Raw genomic sequence first — 25,990 nt, forward strand, 5'->3', positions numbered from 1 at the left:
ACCCTTCTCCGGGAGGAACAGTAGCTCGGTTTTGTCCAGGTTGAGCTTCAGGTGGTGTGTCGCCATCCTTTATGGATAATGGATAACACAGCACAATGAAAACTCAAACTGATATCTGAACTACCTTTGTAGGTGTCAAGAGGACACCAGTAAGCATACAAAATGTGTCATTTTTTTGCGTTTTAACATTTTGCCAGAGGTGGAAGGCGTTCACATAATGCCATTATACTACAATACAAAATACGCCAACACAAGTAAAAGATCTGCATCTAAGATGTAACTTGAGAACAAATAGGTCTTATCAGAAAACAATATTTAAATGATCAAAATTCAAAGTACTTAATATGCAGCAGAATGGCCTATATCAGAAATGTAATATTATAAATTGGATTTTCATTTTACAATCATTTTTTACACTGTTTTAGATGTGAAATTGTATCTGTTAACAGTAACCAAAGCTGCCCCTTAAAGTAGTGGAGTAAACAGTACAATATTTTGTATACATACATTTTAGGAAAATTATTACAGTCAACCATAATGTCTGATGGATATATTCTTTATTGTCATATCTTAAACAACTATATGCAGTTTATCATCGTTCATTTTTCATTACATTAAATATCGTCCTCATCCCTGTGTGCTACATGTGAAAAAGTAAGCTGGTCCGCACTAGCAACAAAAACTGAACTAGATTCTGTCATTTGTATTTATTAAGGTCTCCTGCAAAATCAGCCTCAATACATCACTTATATATACACACACACACACACACACACACACATATATATATATATATATATATATATATACACACACACACACACACACACACACACACACACAATATTCATCTATATTAAGCTTCCCGTTAGCTAGCCTTAGCCACCAAAAGCTACTGGTCATACCAGACCAAGTGAGGCGGTAGCAGCAAAATCCCTGAGTGTACATAATGGAGTAGAGGTGTGTTTGGTTGCTTATGAATTCAGCATTTCATTTTAAAGACGGGGGAATGTGTTATTTATTCCTTCAAAAGTTACATAGTCTCTCTTCAAAGTAAAATATAATCTAGCATATGTACAGTGTTTTAAGGTTTGTCCATGTGTGTGTAGAGGAAATATGTGTTTGAACAGCTTATATTTTCTACTTGAGAACTCTTCATTTAATTAATTCTTCAATGAGCTACTGCAGGCCTGATTTTTAAACCTCTCTCAAAGCAAAATCACAAATTAAAAGATGATAAATGGTGCACTCCAGAATTATTCTTTGTGTAAAATACATGTGCACCATCATCATCAATTTCAAGTGTATAATCTCTCTAAAACAGATAAATTACTGTCGACGGTGTCCCTTAACCATTAAAAATGTTCCAGCTACGACTCCCAACAAGCCCAGAGCCAGGCCAACTCCACAGTAAACATCTGGTCCAAGACTGCGATGACGGAAGTCAGGTTCTGTGAAGGAATGTAAGAAAATATGCATCAGACGCAAAAAAAGTATTTTACAACAAATCATTGTAATACTTTGATATTCATGTGGCTTCACTAGATGAAAACAATTACCCCAGATCTTTGTTTGAGGCCTGTCCAAAGCTAAGTGCTCAACAGTACAGCTGTAGATATCTCCCTCCTTTGGTGTGAACGTCAGGGTCGTGAACTGGTGGAAGGTTTGATCATTATTGGGATAATATCGACTGAGTGACACCCCCTCCGACACCAGATGGCCGTTTCTGGTCCAGCTGACTTTGATCCCAGGTGGGTAGAAATGATTCACAAAGCAGATGAGGATGTTTGCAACTCCAAACTGAACTTCATTTGAAGGGTAGAGGATGCTCTCAGGGGGGTCTTTAGTGGATGAAGGGACAATTAAAAACCTTCATCAAGTTTTTGTCAATCACATCAGAAATGTTGAGGTTAACTTACCCATTTCTTCTGGTGGATTTTTCTCCTCAGCTTTGCAGATTGCAACAAATGCTGAACATGTTTTCTTGTGTTTCCGAGCATTTTTATATACATGCAAATTCTCAAAAAGTGTGCTTGGGTCGTCTATAACAAATCTCGGCATACTGTAAACAACCTCCTCTCTGTCAAAATCCACGTATAAAACCTCCTCTGAATCAAACTCGAACTGAGATTCAGTTGTCCCATTTTCAAAGCAGCCCGCAACAACGAGAAATTCATGGGGAACTGAAAACAATAGAAATAAGGAACATTATAAATGTAATGGTAGAAACCTATAATGACAAAGATCTGCAGCAAGAGGCTTTTATTTGATCCTATCTTGGTTTCCATAAGTAGCCTATTAATGTTACTAAAAACAAGTATTACATTTTAAACTCACTTACTTTGCGAAAAGACACAGAAGCTGTTGATAATCAGGATTATGAAAGCCAAGCGCTTCATGCCTGAGCTGCAGGTCTTCATTGGTGGAGTCTCTTAGTCTGGAAAAAAATACTTTTATCTCTTGCCAAGCTTCACTTCATACGTCATATTCAGGACAAGATCATATGCAAATGTGACGTTCTCTATATTGCTCTGCTGCTATTTGAATGCACTTCACAGGAGTCAGGATTGTATGGAGCTGGTTTATTCTGCAATACATGGGACAAACACAGTTGTGAATTACTGAAAAGTTGATCCGAGTCTGTTCTACAAAGGAGAGTTCCATATTAGTGCACGTACAGGTCACGTGCTCTCCGCAGCTAAAACACGCTAAAAAATTCTTTACAAAGCAATACAACTACGAATTCCACAAGCATCTCGTTTGATAGACAAGTCAAGATAAATGCTGATATATTTTACACATCATATGAAACGTAGTTTACAGTAATTACGAACAGAGCGGCAACATACCCGCAGCGTGAGATCGTTTGTTACTGAGAGATGAGCAAAGCGCGCCGCATTTACTACAACACGAACTTCCGCTGTGGGTTTTCAAAATAAAACACATACAGTAAAACTATGGTTGCAGTCCCAGGTTTAACAGGAAAAAACAATAAACACAAGTTAATTATTTACACTGTTACACAAATAAGGAAACTCAAGGTTGAAGGAAAGTTATTAAAATAAGATAAGATAAGATAATCCTTTATTAGTCCCGCAGCGGGGAAATGTGCAGGCTTACAGCAGCGAACATGCGTCGACGTTATCACAAGTTGTTGGAAGCATTACGCTGTTATAAGACTTCCTTATTATGTAAATATTGATGGGAACAACCAGTGTAACAGGTTTAGCAGGAGAGAGATTTTCTAAATTTGGCAGCGGACATACGCAGTTCATATATGATTTTGAATCTACTGCAGTGATTCCTAACATTTTTGGCTAGTGAATTAAAATGTACTCAAAATCCTTCATCATAGATTGCATATATATTGCACATGTTATGACATGTGGTTGATTCAAATTAATAGCTTTTGGAGAAAAGAAGAAATTGTATATATATATATATATATATATATATATATATATATATATATATATATATATATATATATATATATCTCAATAGAAAAAACAATAGTGAGAAATCTAAAAAGATTTGTACAATTTTGTGAAGCAAAAATGCAGCTATTAAATGTTGGTTTGTTCTGGTTGGTTTACTGGTGTCTGCCATACATAGAGTTTTATTATTTGAAGAGTCAAAGCAAAAGAAGTAAAAACAAACAAATAAGACTCCCTTGAATGATAAAAAAAGGAAGGATCAAAGCGATAAACAAGAAATTCGAAATTTATCCAAGCTGTGTGTTCTCTTAAATTATTATGAAAAGGTACAACATTCAAACTCCAGAGTAATTAACATAATAACAACAGGTAACATGATTTCATACCTACTTTTATGGCAGTATTTCTAAATTCATCAGAACTTCTCATGTTGGTCTGCAGGTGGCGCCGGAGGTCCGTAGATGAGGGCAGGAGGAGAAAGCTGCCTGTTGGTGCTACAAACACATGAATGTCACAGGACTTTTAGGTTTTAAACAACAGAAGGGAACCAATAATTAATGCAGTTCATGTGCAAGGTTCTTGTAAATATTTTGGGGAAAATAAGAGCTAGCAAACTATAAAACATCACAAAACATTGATGGAATTATTTTAGTGTTAACACACAAGTTTCATTAATTTCAAGAAATTTCATCTTTGTAGTTTTCATTTACAGAATCATTTAAGAACTTAAAAAACAACTTATTTTGACTTAAAGTCCTTTGATTTGAAATGCGGATGATCTGATTGAAAGCAGACCCCCTTCTTGGCCTATGCCCACACAGGTGTTTTCACTTAAATGGTCTGATTTGAGTTCCACCTAAGTAGAACTCTAATCAAAAAGGTAATAGAAAACACCTGCATGGCAATGCAAGGCTTTTCATTAAATTGTTAAAGGAACATGATTAGCATACTTCCCAGCATGCATTGTTTGGGGGATGAAAAGTGTTTTGTATCCTCTAGTTGTAAAAAAACATGGTGAAAACTTGTGTGTTTTTATTACATGACAAATTGAGAAGTTGTTATAACAAATATGAATAAACCATAAATATATACAAAATGAAATAAACTGGTGAAAAATTAAAATTAAAATGAATGTAAAAAGTATGTGTCATCCATACACTGATTAGTGGTAAAGGACAAGTCAAAACGATTATAAAGCTTTATTTTTCTTCTTTTCACTCCATTAGATGTTTTTTTAACTAACAATATAATGTATTGCTGTATTTAGTTATACTTTGGACCTGGTCTGTTAACCTTTTTTTTTTTTTTTTTGCCATGTTAGTTTTGGGTTCTCATAATGTTAAAAATCAGGTGAATGGCATTTGGTGCTCTGTTTTGAAAAAAAGATCATCAGACAATGATCAACAACATCAACAATTATTATTATTATAAATTGGGCATGAAAATATAAAATGAGTGAAATAATTAGTGTTTTAATTTATTGCTGTTAATTAAACAAATACAAAATATATATATAAAGCTTTATAATATTTTTTAATTCTCCTTTTTAGTTATTTGACTAACACTATTATTTATTGACTAATTTAGTGAAATGTTTGACTACATCTCGCTCCATAACTTTGAGCCCAAAATGAGAAGAAAATACATTTGTGCTCAGATAAACTTTCCATTATTTGCCTGTTAGGTGGCGCTGGAGGTCCGCAGCTGTTCGTGGAAGAAGCCGCCTGTTGGAGCTGTTCTGGGGCATGTGGCTCAGAGGAAAGGGGGCCGTCTTCCTCTCTGACCAGTCGATGAAAAAAAAACAAAACCACCGAGCTGCACAAGGGCCGAGGGATGCACGACGGCCCAGAGGAAACACGGCGTTACAGGCGGAACACGCAGGACTGCTGATGCTGCTAAACATGGAGTACCACCGCCTTTGTGGAGTAAACCCAGTGCACGCTGATGTGGCCGCTCAGTGAGTTTGTAAAAAGCAAAAAGATTTGGCTTCTACTTTGTTTTATTTTCTATCGTTCATACTCACATCTGCAACGATGCGGGCTGCGGGCTGGAGACGAGCCGCCACCGCCGCGGTTGTACTCTGCCTCCTGGGATACCTCGTCTGCAGAGCCGACGCCAAAACCTTACCGGAGGGACCGGCCACTGAAGGTAAAGGTGCTTTAAAACACGGTCCAGTTTATCCGGCTGTTGGGGGCTAACTGTGCCGCTAGCCAGCCTGGATGCTGATGTGACCTAAACTTAGCTTTAGCAAGTTAGCTGGCTGCAGAAAGAGAGCACGGAAACTTATATGAAAGGTTTTCTATGCAGCCTGGTTGTATGCTTTTTTTCTTTTAAACAACATTTGTCAGTGTGGTGTTGTCATGTCTGTGCATACATACTTTGTAAACATGACCTCACATTGTCCAGAATCCAGTCCAGCAACTGGGATTTGTCATTTTAGCTTTTCAGAAAACTCGTCCTCTCTCTTTGTGAGTGTCTATCTGGGAAGAGAGATGACTGTGTTGGACCATAATGTGAACCAGCTTAAAGGGATTGCACTGTTTGGACTTTACATTGTGTGGAAGGAGGTTGCTGTCATGCTATTTTTAATGTGTGTTATTTGGGTTTAAGTCACTGAATGCAACCATCCACCTGGTTAAGCTGTCAAATAGGAAGTAGATGGATGCCAACAAGTTCAATCTTTACACTTCTACTAATTAAACTAATTATTTTCTCAGTCCTAGACCAAAAGCTAAAGCTTGTGAGCTGACTATTATAAAAAAATATCAAATGTTTATATTCAAGAAGTGTAAATCAGCAATATCGTCAGTCATTTTTTAAGTAAAAATGCCAAACCTTCTCTTTAGCTTTTCCAATGTGAAGATTTAATATAAAAATATTATTATTATTTAAGTATTTTCTTGACATTTTATAGATAAACCTACAAATATAATAATCAGCCTGGCTTAGTAATATATATTCCAAGCATCTCCAGTGTTTTGAGACAAAAATGCAACAAATGAAAGAAGACGAAAGAAAGCAGGCTGTTGCTATAAGGTATTGCATACATAAATTGCATTTGATGTCATGAAGTTTCTAGTGTTTGCAGATAGCAGTGTATTGCAATAGTATCCTATCACTTACAGCAGCAGACCCATTCAAAGTTTTAAAGCCCGCTTGAATCATAATAATCTGTTGGCGTCTCATTCAGTCACAACTTCAAAGCTGCCCTGTCATAGTAACTTCTGAAGTGGAGCCACATCTGTTTTATCCATCACTTTTAACTCTCACTTGCATGTAAAAGCATGCAGACATCGCACACGTTGTGTGTATTCGCTTACATTTTTTGGCTGGCCTACATTTGTTCCTCTCACCACAACTGTGTTTACTTTACAGAACAAGAACGAATGTAAACATACAGTAACTGATGCTGTAAATATGCCATGGTTTTAAAAAGTAACATGGAACACTGATTTTTCTCAAAATGATCAAGTTAGTTGCTGATATTTTATATTAATGATCAGTTCAGGAGCTTTTTGAAGCAGTTCTCCTTCAAGGCTTGTCATCAGGCATTTTCTGGATCATGAAAATTGGCTAAATTCACAACAACAAGCTCTGGTAGAGAACAAGGTCTAGTCTGTCCAGGCCTCTCTCTGCTCTCTGTTTTTTCTTTCCTTCTCACTCTCCTTCTCTGGTGTTACTTTGCCTCAGATTGACCTTCAGTTCTCCCGAGGGAGGTTATGTTCAGGTCGATACCGAGGACTTCTCCTGGTCTGTCCGGCAGACAACATGGATGAGTGGAGCCAGACGGACAATCTACCCGCAGATATAGATCTCGCTCACATTACTGCTGCCCATAATAGGCATGGCACTGCATCTCTAGCAGACAAACATTCGCTGAAGCTGGACAAGGGCTTCCAGGAAGTAGACCAATCCGATCATATTGTCACCAGCTAGCCAAGCTTGATTTTAATCATGAGATGCTGTTGTGAGTGCCAACAGCAGATCCCCTTTGGGGAAGAAACATCAGGTCATGAGAAAGCATAGTGTTGAGGGAGGGGGGTCAACAACCTCCTGCGTCAAAGAGCACAAACAGTAATGGGTTATAATAAAGTATGAGGATGGGAGTATTTACTGTAGTAAGAATAAGAGAGTCCATGTGCTCTCCAGCCAGAGACATGATAATGTAACCTAATTGCCGAGTCCCCTGCTGAGTTAATGGGATCGACCGTTGCTATCTAATCTCACTTTTAATCCAGATGAGGGGAAATAGCAGGCTGAACAGCTATTGATAGCCCTTTTCATTACTAATAGTGGCAGAGCTGAACTTCGACAGACGGGACTTTGTGTGTATGTATGCTTTTATTTTTCTGCGCTTCCACATGTTGCATGTTGTGACATGTTTTGTCATTTTCCCCCATTGTCCCTGTTGATGACTATTTTTTAATTGCATTGACCTTTTGTGTGTTCTTTTTTTGTTCACATAACATTTTTTAAAAGGCTGAGAATCAGATGTTTGTTATTTTTTCTGAATGGTAAACAACCAGCTTCAGTTCTTGTGTTTTTCTTTTTGCTGTGGTTGAATAAGTTAATACATCCAGAATCACACACAGTTTGCTGTAGCTTAAAGTTGACACGCATTGGTGTAGTTTACATATTCTCTATTCCTTAACTGCATTGCTTTTTTTGTAAATAATATATTTATGATAAACTACTAATAGAATATCTGACTATATAACTTTGCTATTTAAACAACATACCAATTTTACAAGAGCTCTTGCATTCTTGTCACATGATGTCTGTCTCCTCTCGTACTCAATCATGTGCTCTTGCTTGAGATAATGATAAATACGTTTGCAATTACGTCTTCTCAAAGTCTTGAACATATTACTGTGGTTTGTTGGAGATTTGATCTTCTCTAACCAAACCAATGCCACATTGTTGAGCATTTTCTCCAGTTGGGTGGCATTAAATCCTTGCAGAAGAAGAGGGGTTATGGAGATCAAGTAATTAAAAAAAGTGCCAGTCAACCCTCAAATGGTGGAAAACAGTCTACGAAATGTGATTAAAATATGGCATTTTATGTTGGTTTTATATATTATAATTGAGGAAGGTTACAGTCTCCTGATTGCTCCATACAGTTGTAATGTTATATCAGCCCCAATTGTTGGTCTGTTCAGTAGAAGCTTGAGTAACATTTCAATCGCAAACTAAGTTGTACTTGTTTCAGTTGCATTTGTCTTTTATTTAGTATCCAACTTTTCAACCTCAGTCAAGCAAAACAAAAAAATGTTGTGCATTTCCACTGAAGTTTTCCACTGTGCGTATTAAAAATGCACATAAAAACAGGTTCTTTATAAACAAAATAATGTCTTTTTTCAGCTGAAATCACTTGGAACTTCACTAACTTGCGATAAGTCACTCTATTGAGCTGCAATGTAGTTATGCTGGATGTTGTGGACAAGCTATCAAATCAGCCTCGTGTGCAGAAAGCATCTACTTCCCCCCCCTCCTCTGTTTGGATGAACACCAAACCCCTTCACACACCCCACGGATGCCAGCCATACCATGCATTTCTAGTTTATCACACCTCACTTTTTTGGTGCTGAAATGCTGCTCCTCCCTTTTAACTTCTGATTCATGCGGCAAACACGCATTAATTCAAATTTAAGTGGGCTGAAAGACATACACACTCACTCTGTCTTCCCCGTTTTCTCCTCGTGGGTTCATCTCTTTCTACTTGCATTCAGACACATTCAACCACCCTGCTGCTTTGGCTGCTGCTGTCTGGGATAATTGGTCTGAGATCACAGCGTTGGTCAGGCTAAACTCTTTTTGATGCTTGTTCCCTCCATATGGTTCTCAACACACTCCGATAAGGAGTCAATACAGAGAGGGACAGTTATGGAGGTGCTGGTTTAGCTGCAGAATCAAGGTATTCTGTCATTCTTCAGGCCCAACATCATCTTCTCTCCTGTGAGTCGGAGCAGAAAGGAGACTCCCAGCTTGTTTAACAATGATGTCATCACAGTAGTGATTTATTGGATGAGGATTGGGAGGGGGGACTGTTGCGTTTGTCAATCTGGAGACTCCCAGGGGAGTTCTTTTTAAAGTGAGCACAGCTGGTACCCCTAACAACATATCACTGGGAGTGGGACAGGAAGTGAGGTCATGATCTCTCAGTGAACACACACACACACACACACACACACACACACACACACACACACACACACACACACACACACACACACACACACACACACACCAATTATTAATGCAATGGGGAGATTCTGTCAGACGTCTTTTTGTTTTCTACTCCTCTAGCTGTGACAGTGCAAATGTAATAACAGAGAGGAATGAAGTGAAGGGTCAGAAAGCAGCCACAGAGCAGATCTTCACGCCAGACCTCTCAGCGTAATGATGCGTTTTGTTTGAAATTGACACGTTGCCCTGCCGAACCACCATAACTTCCACCCATGCGAAGGTATTATTTGGCGCAGCGCTCTGTTTTTAGGTGGAGCATGCTGCACTCGGGCTGAACTCTCACCAGATTTGTTAAAGTAGTTCCTCGCTGACCGCAAGATCTCTGAGTGGGGGGAGGGGGATAAGTCTAGCCAAGGGTATGTATCATGTTAGTGTGTGTGTGTGTGTGTGTGTGTGTGTGTCACGGAGGGTGGGGTTACAAGGAAGAGTTACGATGAAATTCAGTTGTAGTGAGTATGGGGGAGGTGGGCATGTTTAGGTGAGGGGAGAAACCCTTTCAGCCTTAATTGAAAGGTCATCGTGGGTCAACTAGCAGCCAATGATCAAAGAGGGTTTAGGCTGTTGTGTTTGCAAAGACAAAGAGAGAGAGATTGTGGTTTTGTGTAGAATTTAAATTATAGTGTTTTTGTACCCAGTTTGTTTTTATGGTACCTTTTGGGATATAAAACTGAAATTAAATAAAATGTTTTGTTTTCCAGCTTGTGATATAATTAACTTCACTGTTGACCTCTGTGGTGGCGTAAATAGATGTGTGCATACCTTGTTTGACAGTGGTTGAGAGCAACTAAGTACATTTACTTAAGTACTGTACAGTTTTGAGTTACATGTTCATTTCTTGAATATTTCCATTTTCTACAACTTAATACATCATTTCACATACTATTCCAGCCAGGACAGGGAAAGCCTTGGATGTATAGGAAAGACAGTTGGAACAAAAGTGACATTAAAACTAGAGGGGGGTATTTTTTGGTTGCTTAATTTAAATATCAACAATCTTTTTCCTGAATCGTTGACTCCATCCTTTAGATAAGAACATTTATTTCTATAAATAAGACTTTATTGATCCCATGGTGGTGGGAATTCATAAGCTGCTCATCAGTATATAAAAGTAATTCAAATAGACCCCACCTTATCTTCTGCAATATTAAAGTTATGTACACATGAATGCTTCAATAATTATAACCCAACGTTAACCTTTAATAACAACAACCACTGTTACAAAGTTGTTTTTTTTCGATGCATGAAACAACCGGCACTATGGCAATAGCTTGTTTATTGTTTTGCTACAGAGAGAGCAGCACAAAAGGATTTTGCAAGTTGACATGACTGTTCAGCATGTTTTATTTTAGGTCTGCATCAAAAAAAATCGAATCATTCTGAGACAGGATCTGAAGATTTAATGGATCCATTTGCACAGTGTGACATGCTGTGAACTGTTATTTTCCAGTCTATAGGCACTGCTAGTGTGAGTGTTCATCAGGAACAGTGTGTGTAAATTATTTTATTCCTCCTCATGCTTAAACAGGGTGTTTATATATACTGTTGTTTTCCCCCTCTGGACCAAGGCTTCTTTGAGAGAAGGAAATGGTCCATTGTTTTAGAGGGGAAGTACCGTTGGCAAAAGTCCAGGAAATGCCCGTCACTTTGTGATTGGCCGGGTTGTGGAACGCCGTCTCCGTGGATTGAAGTCAAAGGGCCTGGCACTGAAACAAACCCAGTGAAAGAGATTACTGTATTTGAGACGGCAGTAATTATAACACCACTGTGTTTTATGTCCGTATATCACTCCTCTCACTCAGATATACGTCTGCACAGCTCGGTAAACACTCTGTTCCTTCACAGAGGTGACTCTGAAGGTTCACCTGAGCGATGCCAGCACTCACCAGCCCCTGGGAGGAGCCACTATACAGCTCTTCGCCAACCACACTTCTGTAACCACGGAAACCTCATCACCTGACGGCAACACCTACCTACACTTTCCATACCGCCTTGGGACACCGTTGGTCGTCACCGCAACCAGACAGGGATATGTGCCAAACTCTGTGCCCTGGACTCCATCCAGATTACCTGGTAGGTGTGTGTGGGTGTGTGGGTGTGTGTGTGTGTGTGTGTGATATTTTAGGACAAATGCAAGGGGAATATTATTGAATAGCCAAATTTAGATTCAGAGTGTTAGTTTGCAGGTTATTGATCTCCATGTGTGCAGCCAGATTGATGTGTGTATGCTAGTGTGGAATAGAAATAGAGTGAGTTTATGCCAGGTGTGAGCGCTAATGCTGAGTGGAGTGCTCCATTACTAATTTATTACAATAGATGCCAAAACCCAGCAAGGGGGCTGCTTAAGCTTCCCTTTCACTGACACACACACTTACACACAAAACACACCTCCCAGGAGGAGGCAGTACAGTGTGTGTTGCAGTGGACTAGAGCGGGGGGGGCTATTATGAGCCAACGGAACGGCGGCCAATTGGATTATCACGCTTACCAGCTCTGAACAATGGAGGAGTGAAAGGAAGGAAGGAAGAGGAAAGAAGTGCAGTTTGCTGGGTCAGACTTGTGTCCTGCACAGCAGACAGGAGGGAAAGCAGGACCATTAAAAATGTATAAAGATGGTTTATTGACTTGTTATGTCTGATAGTGATCAGTAAAGTGGCCAGGTATATCGTGCAGTTTGTTTCTTATCCGTTTGTCGGTTTCGTCTGTCTGTTAATGTTCTGTGTACACTTTGTGTTCCAGTATTTTCCTCCATCAGCCTGGAACTGCTACCAGAAAGAGCTGCTACTCTGATGGTGTATGAAGATGTTGTTGAGATTGTTTCAGGCTTACAAGGTAAATGCAGGGTGTGTGTGTGTGTGTGTGTGTGTGTGTGTGTGTGTGTGTGTGTGTGTGTGTGTGTGTGTGTGTGTGTGTGTGTGTGTGTGTGTGTGTGTGTGTGTGTGTGTGTGTGTGTGTGTGTGTGTGTGTGTGTGTGTGTGTGTGTGTGTGAGGAAACCTTTTTGCCTGGGTGTATTCAGCTCATTGTTTTAATATTAAACAATCTTCACGAAAAACAAACCAACCCAGTTAAAAGTGGCAGATCTGTTAAAAAACTCGTCTCACAAAGTTTGTAAAACAGTTTCACCACATGATCAGTAGCTTTTCTGGAGCTTACGATCATATCCCACGATCTTCCTCTGCAGATGAAGTTGACCTTGAGCTTGATGATATTTGCGTGAATTCTTAAAAATGCTAAAAAAGAAATATGCAATTTTGTTATTGTTATTTGGACTATGCACCCGCTCCAAGTCTATTTGCAAGAAGAAAAATATGTTGTTTCTTAAAATCTGATTCTACAAATGTTTTTTTATTATTGATGTCTGCTTTTTTTAAAGCCATTTGATAACAAAAATATACACAAATAAATTCACATTCCTTTTTAATAAGAAATTAAAATAATGCGTCCTACCTTTACATTACATGGCCTCTTGTTGAGTCAAAATCGCCCATCCTCCATCCACACATCCACAAATATAAATCATGAGTCCGTCTTTGTCAGTCAGCCTCTTTGTTAAGGTGTGTGTAATTATATTAGATAAGACTTTTTCACTCAGGCAGAATCAATACAGCCTCTTTGTTTGCTGTATCTTTTGTGTGACTGACCGGCAAGGGACTCATTTAACATGTCAGCTGTGTTGTCTGTCTAAAAAAGAACATCACAGACTCATAAATATACAGACACCATTAACATGTAAACCTCTTAAGTACACACCGTCCACAGCACGTGTCGGAGTGGAGTGTAGTTTCTGCCGTATGTCCAACACACTTTTTGTCACGATGTTGTGAACTTGTGCACTCAGGGGAATGATAAACCTTGGCATGTGGCACGAGGAGAGAGAATAAAAGAGGGGGAAGAGGAGGAGGAGGAGGAGGAGGAGGAGGAGGAGGATGATACAGTATGCGCTGGAAAAAGGGGTTGTGGGTGGAGCAGTTGGAGAGAATAGGGGAGAAAGGGGGGGATGGGCAGAGCAGTGTCCAACAGAAGGAGGAACAGATGAGGTGAGAGGGAAAAGTGGAGGGAAAAGAGACGAGAAGAGTTGAGGAAGGGAACACACAAAGAACAGAAACGGGGTCATTTCCTTTCACAAAAACAGACTCTCAGAAAGGAAATAACACTCACACCTGAACTCCAAGACCAAGAAACATGGACTTTAAAAGATGTACATACTGCAGAGACAAATTTCATGTTCGGTACAACTAGAAACGCTGTGAACTCTCATATACAGCTGGATGTGTGCCTCACTGCTCAGGAATGTGCACTCGCTACAGTCAGACCACAATGACATCACCTTGCTGAGTCCGGCTAAATGCAATTTTTACTGTTTATGTATAATTTGTTAATGGCAGACAGAGACTGGAGGAGGAGAAATGAAAAGGCAGCTATTAATTGCACAGAAAAAATATCAGAATTAAGCATCGCACTGGCAGAGAAAGAAAGTGGATCCAGGCATTAACTCTACTGTTGTGATGCAGAGTTGCCTCCATTAAGCCTAATTTGATGGCTACATTTCGAAAAAGGCATTACGAGAAAACGAGGAGTAGAGAATTTCCTTGTAAAACATCCTGAAACAACATCATTGTGCAAGATGGACTCTTGCTGCCAGGCAAAACCTCCTGACCAAAATGTTTGTCAAATTTCATAATTGAATTAAATTCGGAAACTGAGGTAGACAAACTAATTTGAGTTTAATTCTTCCCTGTTTTCTTTACGTCTACATATTTTAATGTTTAGTTTGACTGCGGTGAACTGTACATTTGACATTATTGCAGACTGAAAAAATGCACAGCACATGCACACTGAATCATTATACACCTTTGCATTTAATACCTAAATTACATAAATGAGAATTCATTTAAATAATTATTGAATATTTACACATATCACAGCTTTCGTCTGAACGTTTAATTCTTCTGGAAATGTTTACCTTGTAAAATAATGTTGTTAATCAAAAGAGCAGTTTGTTCATTCACAAATAAAAAACGTTATGACGAACATTGAATTCATTATTTGGCTAAATGGATGTGAACAATATATCAATAAATTACAGCACCCTGGCTCACCCTCCACCGTGTCGTACGTCAGCTCAACTAGACGCTCTCCATTTATCGATCATATGGGTTGTGATTCACAGTAGAAAAACACTGGGTGTTTGCCCTGTATAACGTCAGGGCTAGTGTGTGTACGTGTCTTTCCAATATACCCATGTATCATAGCTCAACCATCAACATGCCAGAAAAATCTTTTTTAAATCTTTTTAAAATTGGTCTTAAACTGAAACTTAAAAAACACTGGATATTAATCCAACATGTTAATGTTTTCTGACGTCCCTCTGTCTGTCACTCCTCAAGGTTTCAGGCCTCAGCCAAGTGTTCATTTCCAGCGCAGAGCTCTGAGTCTTCCCTCCAACACATCTTACGCCAACTTAACCGCTCTGCTCACTGTGGCCAGCTCCCCCTCGCACATCCAGCACTTTCCCCACCTGCAGGTCCTCAGCGGCAACGGCACAGGTGAGGCTCGAACTGGGCGGATGGTAAAAGACTCGACTGTAGAGATAGGGCCCAAGGAGAGTCGGGGCACAGATGACAGAGGAGAAAGCTGATGAGAGGGTGTGGGGAGTGAAGAGAACAGAAGAAGCAGCGGTACATGAGAGAGACTTTACCCCGGAGAGGCCTCTCCATCTGACCTCCTGAAACACAATAACCCCTGTTTGTGCTCTCCGTCTAACACAAGCCTGCACGCTTTCAGGCAGGCTCATCCGAGTCTTGATGTGTGTGTTGTATGAATTTGTGTGTCCTTCAGCTTGAATACCCCTCAAAAGCTCCCCCCCTCCCCACAGCACATACCTTCTCCCTCAGGGCAACACAAGCGTGCTTGTGCTTTGTGACACTTTCCACCCTCTCAGCTATTTCCACCCGGTTTCCTTCTTTCCTGTCGTTCCCTTGTTTTCTTTCCTGTCTGTCCTTTCTCTGACGACTCTCCTTTATCTACGCCCCCCCCGCTGTCTACTCCTTTCTCTGCTTCCCCTCCTGAGCACCTTACTCCCACTCACTCGCCTTTTCACTGTATTTTTCTCTCTCTTACTCTCTTCTGCTTCTCTCACAGGGACAGATAAGAGGTTTGAGTTGACTCCTGTGGCAGCCATCTCTGTTCACTTATTGGCCAGCGACGGAGAGGAGCTGCAGGTGAATGAGCCAATCACGGTCTCAGTCCCCCTGCCGGCCGACAGTGGCCTGAAGGAAAATGATCACATCCCTGCTTGGAGATTTGACCCGCGCTTGGGTATGTACTGAGTCACAAAAAAGCTTTGCCAACTTTCTCAGCATAAAGTCTTCTCATCTACATATCTATGGTATATTCTTCCACTAAGATATTTGAAAACATCCCTTTTAAAAGTGCAGTTCTGTTATATAATAACTTCTTGGTAAATGAGGTCGACTTCCATTGTTGAATGATTTATGATTTTATCAGAAAAGAAGCATTAACACAAACCACGTGCATATCCGCACAGTGCGGCGAGGTCACAACTTTTTGTAGCTGCATGTCTGAGTGATGAATGAATTTATTCATAAGGTCATACAAAATTAGCAACATGCGGCTCCACATTAATCTGCAAATCAAAACACAACTAGTGCCACACATCACAGGACTGGCAGTGGATGTATAATCTGCTAGAGCTCAGTTAAATCTTGAACCAAACAAAGAGCTCTGCGGTGCCGGCTCCTACGGCAGAGACCCTTCAAGCCTCTCTGGACCTTTAAGCTTATTTAAGCAATCTTGTATCTGTGTTGTCAGACGTCCCGCAATGTGACACACCCAGTTCTTCTTGGACAAGCTGAGCTTAAAGACGGTGATGAGATCATCAGTTGAGTCAGTCGTGTCTGCACAACAGAACAGCCTTCTCTGTGTACATTAGGATCACATTTCCAGATCTACTGTACATTATGTTTGTGCTCTGTCAGGACCTATTAAAATTCTTCTGCTGAAACCAAATGCACTCTGGTATTTGAGCTGAAACATTTTGTCGATTAATCGCATATTAGAGAAACAGAATAGTCTATTAAACCTATTTTTTGGGCCACTTGGGGGCAAAATAAATAAGCTTTGATCCCTGTCTTAAACAAAAACCGATGTCCTAAATGTCCTCTTTATTAAACATGTTTGAGTCCTAACTGCATGTGTGATGGGACTTAATCTAAATCTACACTTAAAATGTTTGCTTAGCAAGGAACATTTTATTGAGCCAATAAATGCAAAAAAATCTGGACTCTCTTTGCTCAGTTTTAAAGATGTTAAGGCTCCGTTTAAAGTGCCCAAAGTATCAACATCCAGAGCTTATAAAAAGGGCTTTGATAAAAGAGAGAACACACACACACACACACACACACACACACACACACACTTGTAGCCTACGCACAGCCTGTAGCAGCGAGTATTGCCACAACAGAAGTCATCCCAGACCCTCTCTCTGGGCTACATCTTGTGTTCCTTAGCAACCCACCAAATAAGTAACACAACAGAAAGGCCCGGCTCCTGATTTAGTTTCTTTACTGTGTGAATGTGTATGTGCGTTTGTGTATGTATGTGTTTAACCGAGGACAGAAAACAGACACAAAGAAAGTTCTTTTGAAATCCGTCTGGTGCCTTGTTGGAGGAACACTTCAGGCTGATAAAAGCTCGCTCACAAAGAAGTTTAGTTTTGTTTACAAAGTGGGCACATGGAAGACACACTCGCACAAAAACCAGTTTGTCTTGTATAACTGACAACCACTTGTGTATTGTTACATGTTAATGGAGCGTGAGGCAAAATTATGTCATGCACAAACAGATCTAGTTCAGCAGTTTGTGTGTGTGTGTGTCATTCGTAAACAGACGCACCTTCATCCTGAGAGGAGTTTGATGATGCAAATCAGCTCCCTCAGGTGAGCAGATGACTATTTGAACAAAAAGACCCGAACGTCAGCTGTGTTGACTTTGCATGAGAAGCCAAGTAAAATACAGGCTGTATCGACATTATAAATGTGTGCAGTGTGTCTAAGCAGACGCCAGACTGTGCAGTGTATTGAATTGAGGCATGGGAACAGTCATTAAATGTAACCATTACAGGTCAGTCACACAGAGAGAGGAGTCCCCTGTGGAAACAAACGGACAACCAGGATGAATCTGGGCAGGGCTGGGCACAGGTTGTGTGTGAGTGTGTGTGAGTGTGTGTGAGTGTGTGAGTGTGTGTGTGTGTGTGTGGTGCTGAGTCACAGCCTCTCTTGTTTCTCTTTGCCTGTTTCTTGTGCCATTTCCCTCATCTCTTCTTCCATTCCATCTCTTTGTTCGCACTTGTTTCCTCTCTTTGTTATGTTTTCTTCTGCTTCCAAGCTCTTCATAGATATTTGTCTCTCTTCATTGAATATCCTCTCCTTCCCTTTTTTTGTTTCCTCCCTCCCAAAGATAGATTCAGATTCCTAACCACTTACTGTTGTATAACTGGAAATAAACAAAGAAACAAAGTGGCCCAAAGGAGGGGAAGTGTGAAGGCACACATGAATGTTTCCTCTAGAAGCAGAGTTACTGTGAGCGAATCAATGAGTGACTCTGGCTTTGTTGTGTTTTGTTTTCGGTACTGGCATTGCAGGAGCTGGTATTGTGTTTGTATTCATAGGGCCTCAGTGACATTTCAGTGAGCATGCTGCCTCCTTGTGGGAGAGTTAAGTACTACCAACACACACTTGTCTCAAAGTGCTGAAAAGAAATCTTGAAGTCTTTTCAATCCATTTTTAATGGAGTTTCTTTCAGCATCATCAGACCTGTAGCAAACATTGTCACACCTGCTGGCTACAGTAGTCAGGAAGGTCATCGTCTCATTAGTGTCAATTTTAGCAAAGGTAATCCATCTACTTTATGCTTATTTACAATGTTGTATTAATTTTGTCATTAGGAGTTTAACTTAAATACAGCTAGAAATTGCTGAAAAATGATATTATAAAAATAATTCTTTGGCCATATTGTCCTTACTGGTTTCCCATTATACTGTCATACTAAAACAGGTATTGAATTGCATTACATGTGGTATTAAAAAGGTCTTAGAAAGTCTTGAATTTAACTTCGTGAATCCTGCTGTTGATTGATCGTACTTCTGACACAGTAACACATTTTCTTTTTTAACATATACAACTCAAACTTGATAGATATGTAAACATAGGTAAGTAGAGTGCTGTTTTTGTCTATTCGAGTCATTAATGCACTCTCTGAAAAGAGACGCTATTTCTTTTACTAAATAATTGTTGGGAAATTAAATGTCGAGCCCTGTGATTTCTGTGTGTGCAGGTGCCTGGATAAAGAGCAGTTGGGGACACGTGCAGCGGGACGGCAACCAGCTCAGTCTGACCTACATCGCTCCTCAGCTGGGATATTGGGTAGCAGCCATGTCCCCAATACACTCGGGTGAGAAACTGCTTTGATACAGATTACAACACAGATTTTGTCATGACTGTTTTCGCATACTGTATGTAGAAACACCTACACACCAAATCGGGCCAAGTGTGAAGTTGGGGGGGCCAATGGCTTCCTTGTTCCCCCCTTTCTCGGACCACGCCCATCTTTGAATTCAACCTTCATTTTGATCTCAATAAGAAATAATAAGAGAAAGTGTTTTTTGTTTGTTTCACAGTTAACAGTGAGCAAAAGCTGTTTCACAAAAACAAAAAAAAGTTTCTTCATGACTTCTTGTCTGACCAACAGGTCCAATGTTTGCAAAGGACATCAGCATGTACCACACCATGTTCCTGTTGGCCATACTGGGAGGCATGGCTCTCATCCTGCTCTGCCTGCTCTGCCTCCTGTTGTACTACTGCAGGTTTGTGAAACACTTTCCACAGCAACATTAAAGCCGAGAGTGTCAGAAATAGAGTGTCAGTTCTTATGAATGATTGTGTGGACTAATTCATGCTTTATATTTTTGTCTTTGCTGTTGTTCAATGTATACCAAATATATAATACACATTATTGTCTTTATCTTTGGTTATGCCCATTTATATTGCTTGTATGACACATTTAATTTCACAAGTTATTTTTGTCTATAATCAATTTCCTTTGTCTAAGAAACATCCTTTTGCTTCCCTTCAGCATCCAGTGTCATGTCTGAAAAGAATCTGTCCTATCGCTTACATTTAGCCTCTAATTCTAAATGTACTCAAGGTCATTAAACTGCTATAGTTTTGAAAAATGAACACAATGAGCCATTTATCCAATCTTCAGTTGTGATATCGGCACCAAAATGGTCAAGATTCTTCTGATTGAAACATCATTTTTGTTGTGTCTCTGTGTTGTGCAGGCGTCGTTGTTTAAAGCCTCGAGGGTCTCACCGCAAGCTCACACTGTCCTCTGGTCTGGACGGCGCTAAGAGGGACCAAGCCACCTCCATGTCCCACCTGAACCTCATCAGCAACGAGGTCTGTCTGACTTACAGAGAACGGTTCAGTCGTTGGTCTAACATGCACTGTTGTAGTGAACATTAGAGGAAATACTTGCTCCCCGTGTCACATCTTCCTATCTGAGGGGTGACGCCTTCATCAAACTTTCCTGTGGTGGGCAGAAAAAAATATTTCTCATACTACAAAGAAACAGTGTTTCAAAAATGATGTTTTCTTTCCTTAGTTGGTGTTTGCTTCATATCTTACTTCACTTTGAGTATATTTGAAAAGTGTGTAACAGTTTTATATGTTGCACTCTTTAGGTGCAGCTGGAACTTGTTTCTACAGCGACTGAGCCCGACATGACCACGCCAATGCTGAAGCCCTCCTCATATGAGCACCAAGACAATCATCGCCAACACAGCCTAATCCATCACAGCAAACACAGTCGCTCGTCTCTCGGCAACAACAGCCACCACGGCTCGTCTCTTGGCAATCTGACGCCTCGCAGCAGAGACTACCGGCAGTCTGTGGAGACGTTCCAATTAAAGGCCGCTCTCTCATGCGGAACAGACCGAGGCTACCGTCAATCATACACCTCCGTCTGCTCGTCCAGCAATCCGATTTCAGACGCGTCGGCCAATCACTGTCAGGTGTCGGCTAACCAGCTGAGCAGTGTCGGGATTGTTGACTGCATCTCCCCTTCCTCTCCTCCTCACTCCCCCAGTAGAGGGGAGGGTTGTGAGTGCCGAGCTCCAGACTACCTTCTGTCCCGCTCTGTGGACCACCTGGAGCGTCCCAGTCCCCCAATGCTCCCCCGGCCGGGCCAGCTGCTCTGCTGCGGCTCTGTGGACCTGCTGAGTGGAGGAGAAGGCTACCCGAGGGTGCGTCCTACGCTGGTGATCCCGGCACACTACATGCGCCTGCCCGGGGAGCACCCGCTGTCCGGTCAAGCCCTCCTTCTGCAGACTGACCAGCAGAGTGACTTGGAGACCATCAAGGCTGAGCTCAATGCCTCACATTCCCAGCAGCCCCTGGGGCAATCTCCCACTGACTGCGCCCCATGTCCCACCAAGCAAGGTGACGGAGAACGGCGTGGCCTGTCAGAGTCTATGTCTATCCCAGCAGCGCTCGGGGAAACCGGTCTAGTGGAAATAAACAGTGAGGACACCTTGTTGGCTGAAAAGACTTTAATGGAGCTAAGAGGAGGGAAGCCTCTTCCTCACCCACGAGCCTGGTTTGTCTCGCTTGATGGACGCTCTAATGCTCATATTCGCCACTCCTACATTGATCTCCAGCGGGCGGGGTGCCAAGGCAACACGCCAAGCGAAGGAGGTCCGCAAGGTAAAGTCGTCGGCGGGAGGCGCGGCGGGAGGCGTGGCAACAGCAACGATGCCAGTCTGGACTCCGGCGTGGACCTGAACGAGCCAAGAGCGGGCCGCCGGGGGAGAGACGGAGGGCGGGAGGAAAGAGAGATTGACAGTTCAAAGGGCCCACCACCAGCCATGGCCTACACTCAGCTGGTGTATGTGGATGATCTGGAACGGGGAGGCAGCGAGGAGGAGTCGCCACAGTGCAGCCCACAGGACAGTAAAACGGGACCCATCCTGTCAGACACAGCAGAGGTTCAGAGGGGGGGTCAGGGCCAGGGGGATGTGGAGGAATTACAAATACAAGAGGAACCGCCCTCACTTTCCTCCTCATCCCCTGCTTCTCCTCCTCCCCTGTGTACACCAGAGGGAGAGACGTTTAGGACTGATCACGCGCTGCTGTCAGTCTCTCCCGATGACGATGCAGCACACGAGGATGGAGAGGAGGAGAAAAAGAGTCCCTGGCAGAAGAGAGAGGAGCGACCCCTGCTGGCCTTCAACATGAAATGATCCAACGATGACCACTTCAAGGATAGGACCACATCTTTTATTAATCAAATACTCACATGCCCTTTTGTACATTGCAAGTATTTTTGGTTGCTGTAATTGTTCCTCCTGTAAACACTGGCCCTTCTTAAAGCAACAAATCCACAGTCCTTTATTCTTTGCTAAAATTCAGGTTTAAGAGGCTTTAGCAGTCTGAATAAGTCAAATCAAGTCGGAATCTCCCAAGATTAGTCTTTTTAGAAAGATGGAGGACTTTGTTCATTCAAAAAGAAAATTGCAGCATTCCAGTATCAACAATGAAAGCATAAGATGTTAATAAGTACTAAGAGTGATGAAAACAAATACTCAAAATCTCTAAGACTAAAAGTGGTGAACTTCCCCAATTTGAGTCAAAAATCTAACTTATCTTAGTAACATCTCAGCACACAGACATAGTACTTATTTTTTGACTCAGTCTGACTTACACTTACTGATATCATTATCTCCAATGTCCATCATGAATAAAAGGTCCATAAACCCACTTAGAAATCCAGAACTAGTCCCCCATCTCCTATATTAAAATCACTTCAGTACGGGATTTTGCCGCTGCCAGTGTAGACGGAAGGAATAATTACAGCAACTACAATTGTTGTAGATGTGGGCATTGGATTTGGAAAAAATGTGAACCTATCCGTTAACCATGACGCCCCCCGCTGACCAGACCATAACGTGAAGGATATAAGCGTTTAAATGGAGACGTTTATTTTTTTTCTTTCTTTAATAGAGCACTGAGAAAACATTTCAGCACTGGGATCCATCTAGTCCAGAGTATGAGGGGTCGATTCAGATCCTTCATGAACATCCAAGACCACTTTATGAAATTACCACTGTTGTTCTCCATGTTGCCATCCTCACGACGCTCTACATAAACAAACCACTCATCAGGAATGATGTACACATTACCTGAGCGAGACAAATGGACGTTGGAGGCAAGAGATTTGAATATTTTATGCACAACAAATGTATGCCTTTTTTTTTTATATATATATATAGCCTTGTAATCATAAAGAGACTGTTGTAGAAACAGATAATGGGTGGTTTTCACAAATTAAAAACTACAGGAGCCTTTTTTTCTCAAGCCATATTGGCCTCAGTCCACTGACTGTAAAGAATATGCTATACTTTAAAGTTAGATTATAACCCTAATTTTTCAAGATTGTGAAGCAGCTGTGCAAAATACAGCAAGTAATTTTACTTTTTTTGCAGTCTGTTAGGAAATTAAGTCTTTCGGCATGTTTCTGCACAAGAATCAGGCTGACATAAACATGTGAATCCTGTACTTTGAATGGTTTTAAGTACGTTGCTAGAATTGAATTTAGCCCGTCAGAAAGCTGTTTGGGTGTTGACATGATCTACAGAGGGAGTGAAGTGTTTGGACTGAAGAAATTAAACCACTATCCGCACTGCAACAGATAATGTGACACACCACTATGCTGGTGGGTGAGGATGTAATACCACTACGAAACTGTAGTTCCACCCAAAATAATTGTGAGGTGTAATAATAATATGAAGGGTTTTGTAATTGTTGAACCACTGATTGACATATTTTTGCTCTTACGGCTATGCATCACTTTTATACGGCTGCTTGCCTTTTTTGTAATTTTAATCACTATGATTTCAAATTGCCAACATGAAGTATTTTACCCTAAAAATAGGCTGTTTTTATTTTATTGAATATTTTAAGGGCTTTTCTTCTTCACCCGCCTTATTGTTAGAGATACAGAAACAAACGTAACTGCTTTTACCTGAAACCAAACTATTTTTGCATGCTGTGTTTCACCTTCATTTTTTTTAACCATTTCCTGATGTTCCAAGTGCCTTTGAACAACCTGACTCAACATTGAATTTGTTGAACACCTTTCTTATTTATTTCTCACCTTCTTTTGCCTTCCATATTTTCTCCTCTACCTCAGCCCTCCCTTTCTCTCCCACTTGTGAAAGAAAGCATGCAGTAAACTTTGCTCAACACTAGCGTTTTAAAAAGCTACACTGCAGACATCTCCCAAATGCCTACCAGCTGCTGCAATCATAAAATCCTCTACAGTAATCAGCAAGGCACCAATCTGTCTTAGTAAGCAGTTCAGGATTTACAGAAAGTTGCAGTGTATTGAGGGATGGATAAAGCTAAGTGTGTGTGATTGTATGTGAAGCCAAACCGCAGGTCATTTCAGTGCATTTTCTTTTTTTTGTGTTTGTAGAGGGTGAATGTTTTTCTCAAATGATTTTATATGCGCCAGGGTGGTGGTGGTGGTATTGTTCATCTGCAATGCTGCTGGCTGTGAGTTTGTGTTGTCAGACTGTGTGCCCACGAGGGAGCGCTGACAAATAATCAACATACATCCACTCAAGGCTCTTATAGTCATACAATCATATTACAGTGTGTATAGTTCTTTCCTTTCCTCTACCTGGTCAAAATGATTTGTGAGTTGGTGTTGTGAACGGCCTCTTCTCTCTTAATATCTCACACCAACATCCAGATCTAGTGTGGAGTTACATTACAGCATCCTGAGTGTGTAACTTGGTTGCGTGCATTATATTTGAAGCCTATTATTCTGAATAAACCGCCAAACTGGAATGATTTGTGTCTGTTTCTGTGTTTTGTTTAACTGAACAGTTAAAGAAGTCTGAGAGTTTATATTTCCTAAATTCTTCATGTCATGCTATCAATAAGAATGTGGTTTTTGGCTTTTTTAGGAACCACCTCCGAGGAGAAGATTGTCAGGATTGATTGGCATTATCAGATTTTTCTATATTATTCAACAAGTGCCTTGATCTGACAATACTTTAGGATTTTTTACTAACACATATAAATAGGATAAGGTGTTATTAATATTAAAATAACCAGTTAAACTGTCCATCTCTTTAAATTAATTTTGTTGATAGTCAAATAAGATGCCTCCTTGAAGTAGTTTCTACCTTTTGTTTAAGTAACTTCTGATCCATTGTTTTATCACTATTTTATTGTGTATGTTGTACTCGTTTGTACTCCATACCATTTTAAAAAAGGTACATTGGTAATGCTATGGAGAGCGAAAAACATTTGTCTTATTGTTAATTTCCCATTATTTAAGAAAAGGTCAAATTAATATAAATTATTTTAACCAAGCTGGAATACCACCTGAGTAAAGCAAACCACCTGAGTCATGGGGCCAAGAACCCCAAGGCTGCCCAAACCTTAGGTTCACTTTATTAACTGTTTTTTGTCATTTGATTAGTATTCAAGAAGTACTACCCTGATCCTTCCACTTAGCACTTATTGTATTCATATTAGTTTTTGCCTCTGCACTATACTTTTGCTCTGGTTTATGCTCTTAGATGCTTGTTTAAGAAAGGAGATGCACTTATGACTTCTGGTGACTAGTAGTTCTCTTGAGTACCTATGTTGAATACACTTATTGTAAGTCGCTTTGGATAAAAGCGTCTGCTAAAATGACTGTAATGTAATGTAATGTATTAATTTGTTTGGGAATTTGAACCATAAAAAACAATAAGGTGATATTATCAGATATTATGACCATGTCTTGTAGATGTATTTCTAAGCTCTAACGTTATTGTTTGAATTGTGCCCGTTGCTTAATAAAGTTGGGTTGAATCAAATGACCACAGACGGACAAGGACAGGCAGAGAGCCGGCTCCCCGTTAGTAATGAGTCTATCTGGTCCTCTTGATATAGACCAGTGGTTCTCAACCTTTTTCCAGTGATGTACCCCCTGTGAAATACTTTTTTAGCCAAGTACCCCCTAACCAGCGCAAAGCATTTTTGGTTGAAAAAAAGATGTAATACTAAGGCTTAGTATTACATCTTTAATTCAACCAAAAACTAAGCGCTCTGCCATCAGTGTCTGATTTATTAAACTGGCAACACTGACGATTGCATTGTTGCATTAAATTCAGTTTATGAACTTACACTTATATTTTATTTAATATTTATTAAATAACTATTTTTAAAGGATT

At 40.5% G+C, this 25,990-nt stretch overlaps 2 protein-coding genes across 9 annotated transcripts; one reads left to right on the forward strand and one right to left on the reverse strand.

The window, feature by feature from the left end:
- Positions 1 to 826: 826 nt before the first annotated feature.
- Positions 827 to 5,477, reverse strand: LOC129110247 (H-2 class II histocompatibility antigen, A-U alpha chain-like). Of its 7 annotated transcripts, none has more exons than XM_054622434.1 (7): positions 4,101 to 4,242; positions 3,828 to 3,931; positions 2,850 to 2,920; positions 2,342 to 2,437; positions 1,920 to 2,183; positions 1,560 to 1,841; positions 827 to 1,451 (listed from the first exon to the last, which is right to left on the reverse strand). In XM_054622434.1, the coding sequence occupies exons 4-7, from the start codon at positions 2,418 to 2,420 to the stop codon at positions 1,330 to 1,332; spliced, it is 747 nt and encodes a 248-aa protein (XP_054478409.1). In that variant the 5' UTR covers positions 2,421 to 2,437; positions 2,850 to 2,920; positions 3,828 to 3,931; positions 4,101 to 4,242; the 3' UTR covers positions 827 to 1,329. The 7 variants fall into 7 exon arrangements, with proteins under 7 accessions (XP_054478409.1, XP_054478406.1, XP_054478411.1 ...); XM_054622431.1 differs by having other exon boundaries at positions 2,342 to 2,587; XM_054622436.1 differs by lacking the exon at positions 4,101 to 4,242 and adding an exon at positions 5,461 to 5,477 and having other exon boundaries at positions 2,342 to 2,920.
- On the forward strand, positions 4,409 to 24,600 carry fam171a1 (family with sequence similarity 171 member A1). Of its 2 annotated transcripts, XM_054622429.1 has the most exons (10): positions 4,409 to 4,451; positions 5,122 to 5,585; positions 11,526 to 11,753; positions 12,420 to 12,512; positions 15,069 to 15,227; positions 15,823 to 15,999; positions 19,036 to 19,152; positions 19,450 to 19,564; positions 20,042 to 20,159; positions 20,444 to 24,600. In XM_054622429.1, the coding sequence occupies exons 2-10, from the start codon at positions 5,471 to 5,473 to the stop codon at positions 21,998 to 22,000; spliced, it is 2,679 nt and encodes an 892-aa protein (XP_054478404.1). In that variant the 5' UTR covers positions 4,409 to 4,451; positions 5,122 to 5,470; the 3' UTR covers positions 22,001 to 24,600. The 2 variants fall into 2 exon arrangements, with proteins under 2 accessions (XP_054478404.1, XP_054478405.1); XM_054622430.1 differs by lacking the exon at positions 4,409 to 4,451 and having other exon boundaries at positions 5,121 to 5,585.
- Positions 24,601 to 25,990: the final 1,390 nt, after the last annotated feature.

The sequence above is a fragment of the Anoplopoma fimbria genome, chromosome 20 (assembly GCF_027596085.1).
Source record: "Anoplopoma fimbria isolate UVic2021 breed Golden Eagle Sablefish chromosome 20, Afim_UVic_2022, whole genome shotgun sequence".
Lineage (NCBI taxonomy): Eukaryota > Metazoa > Chordata > Actinopteri > Perciformes > Anoplopomatidae > Anoplopoma > Anoplopoma fimbria.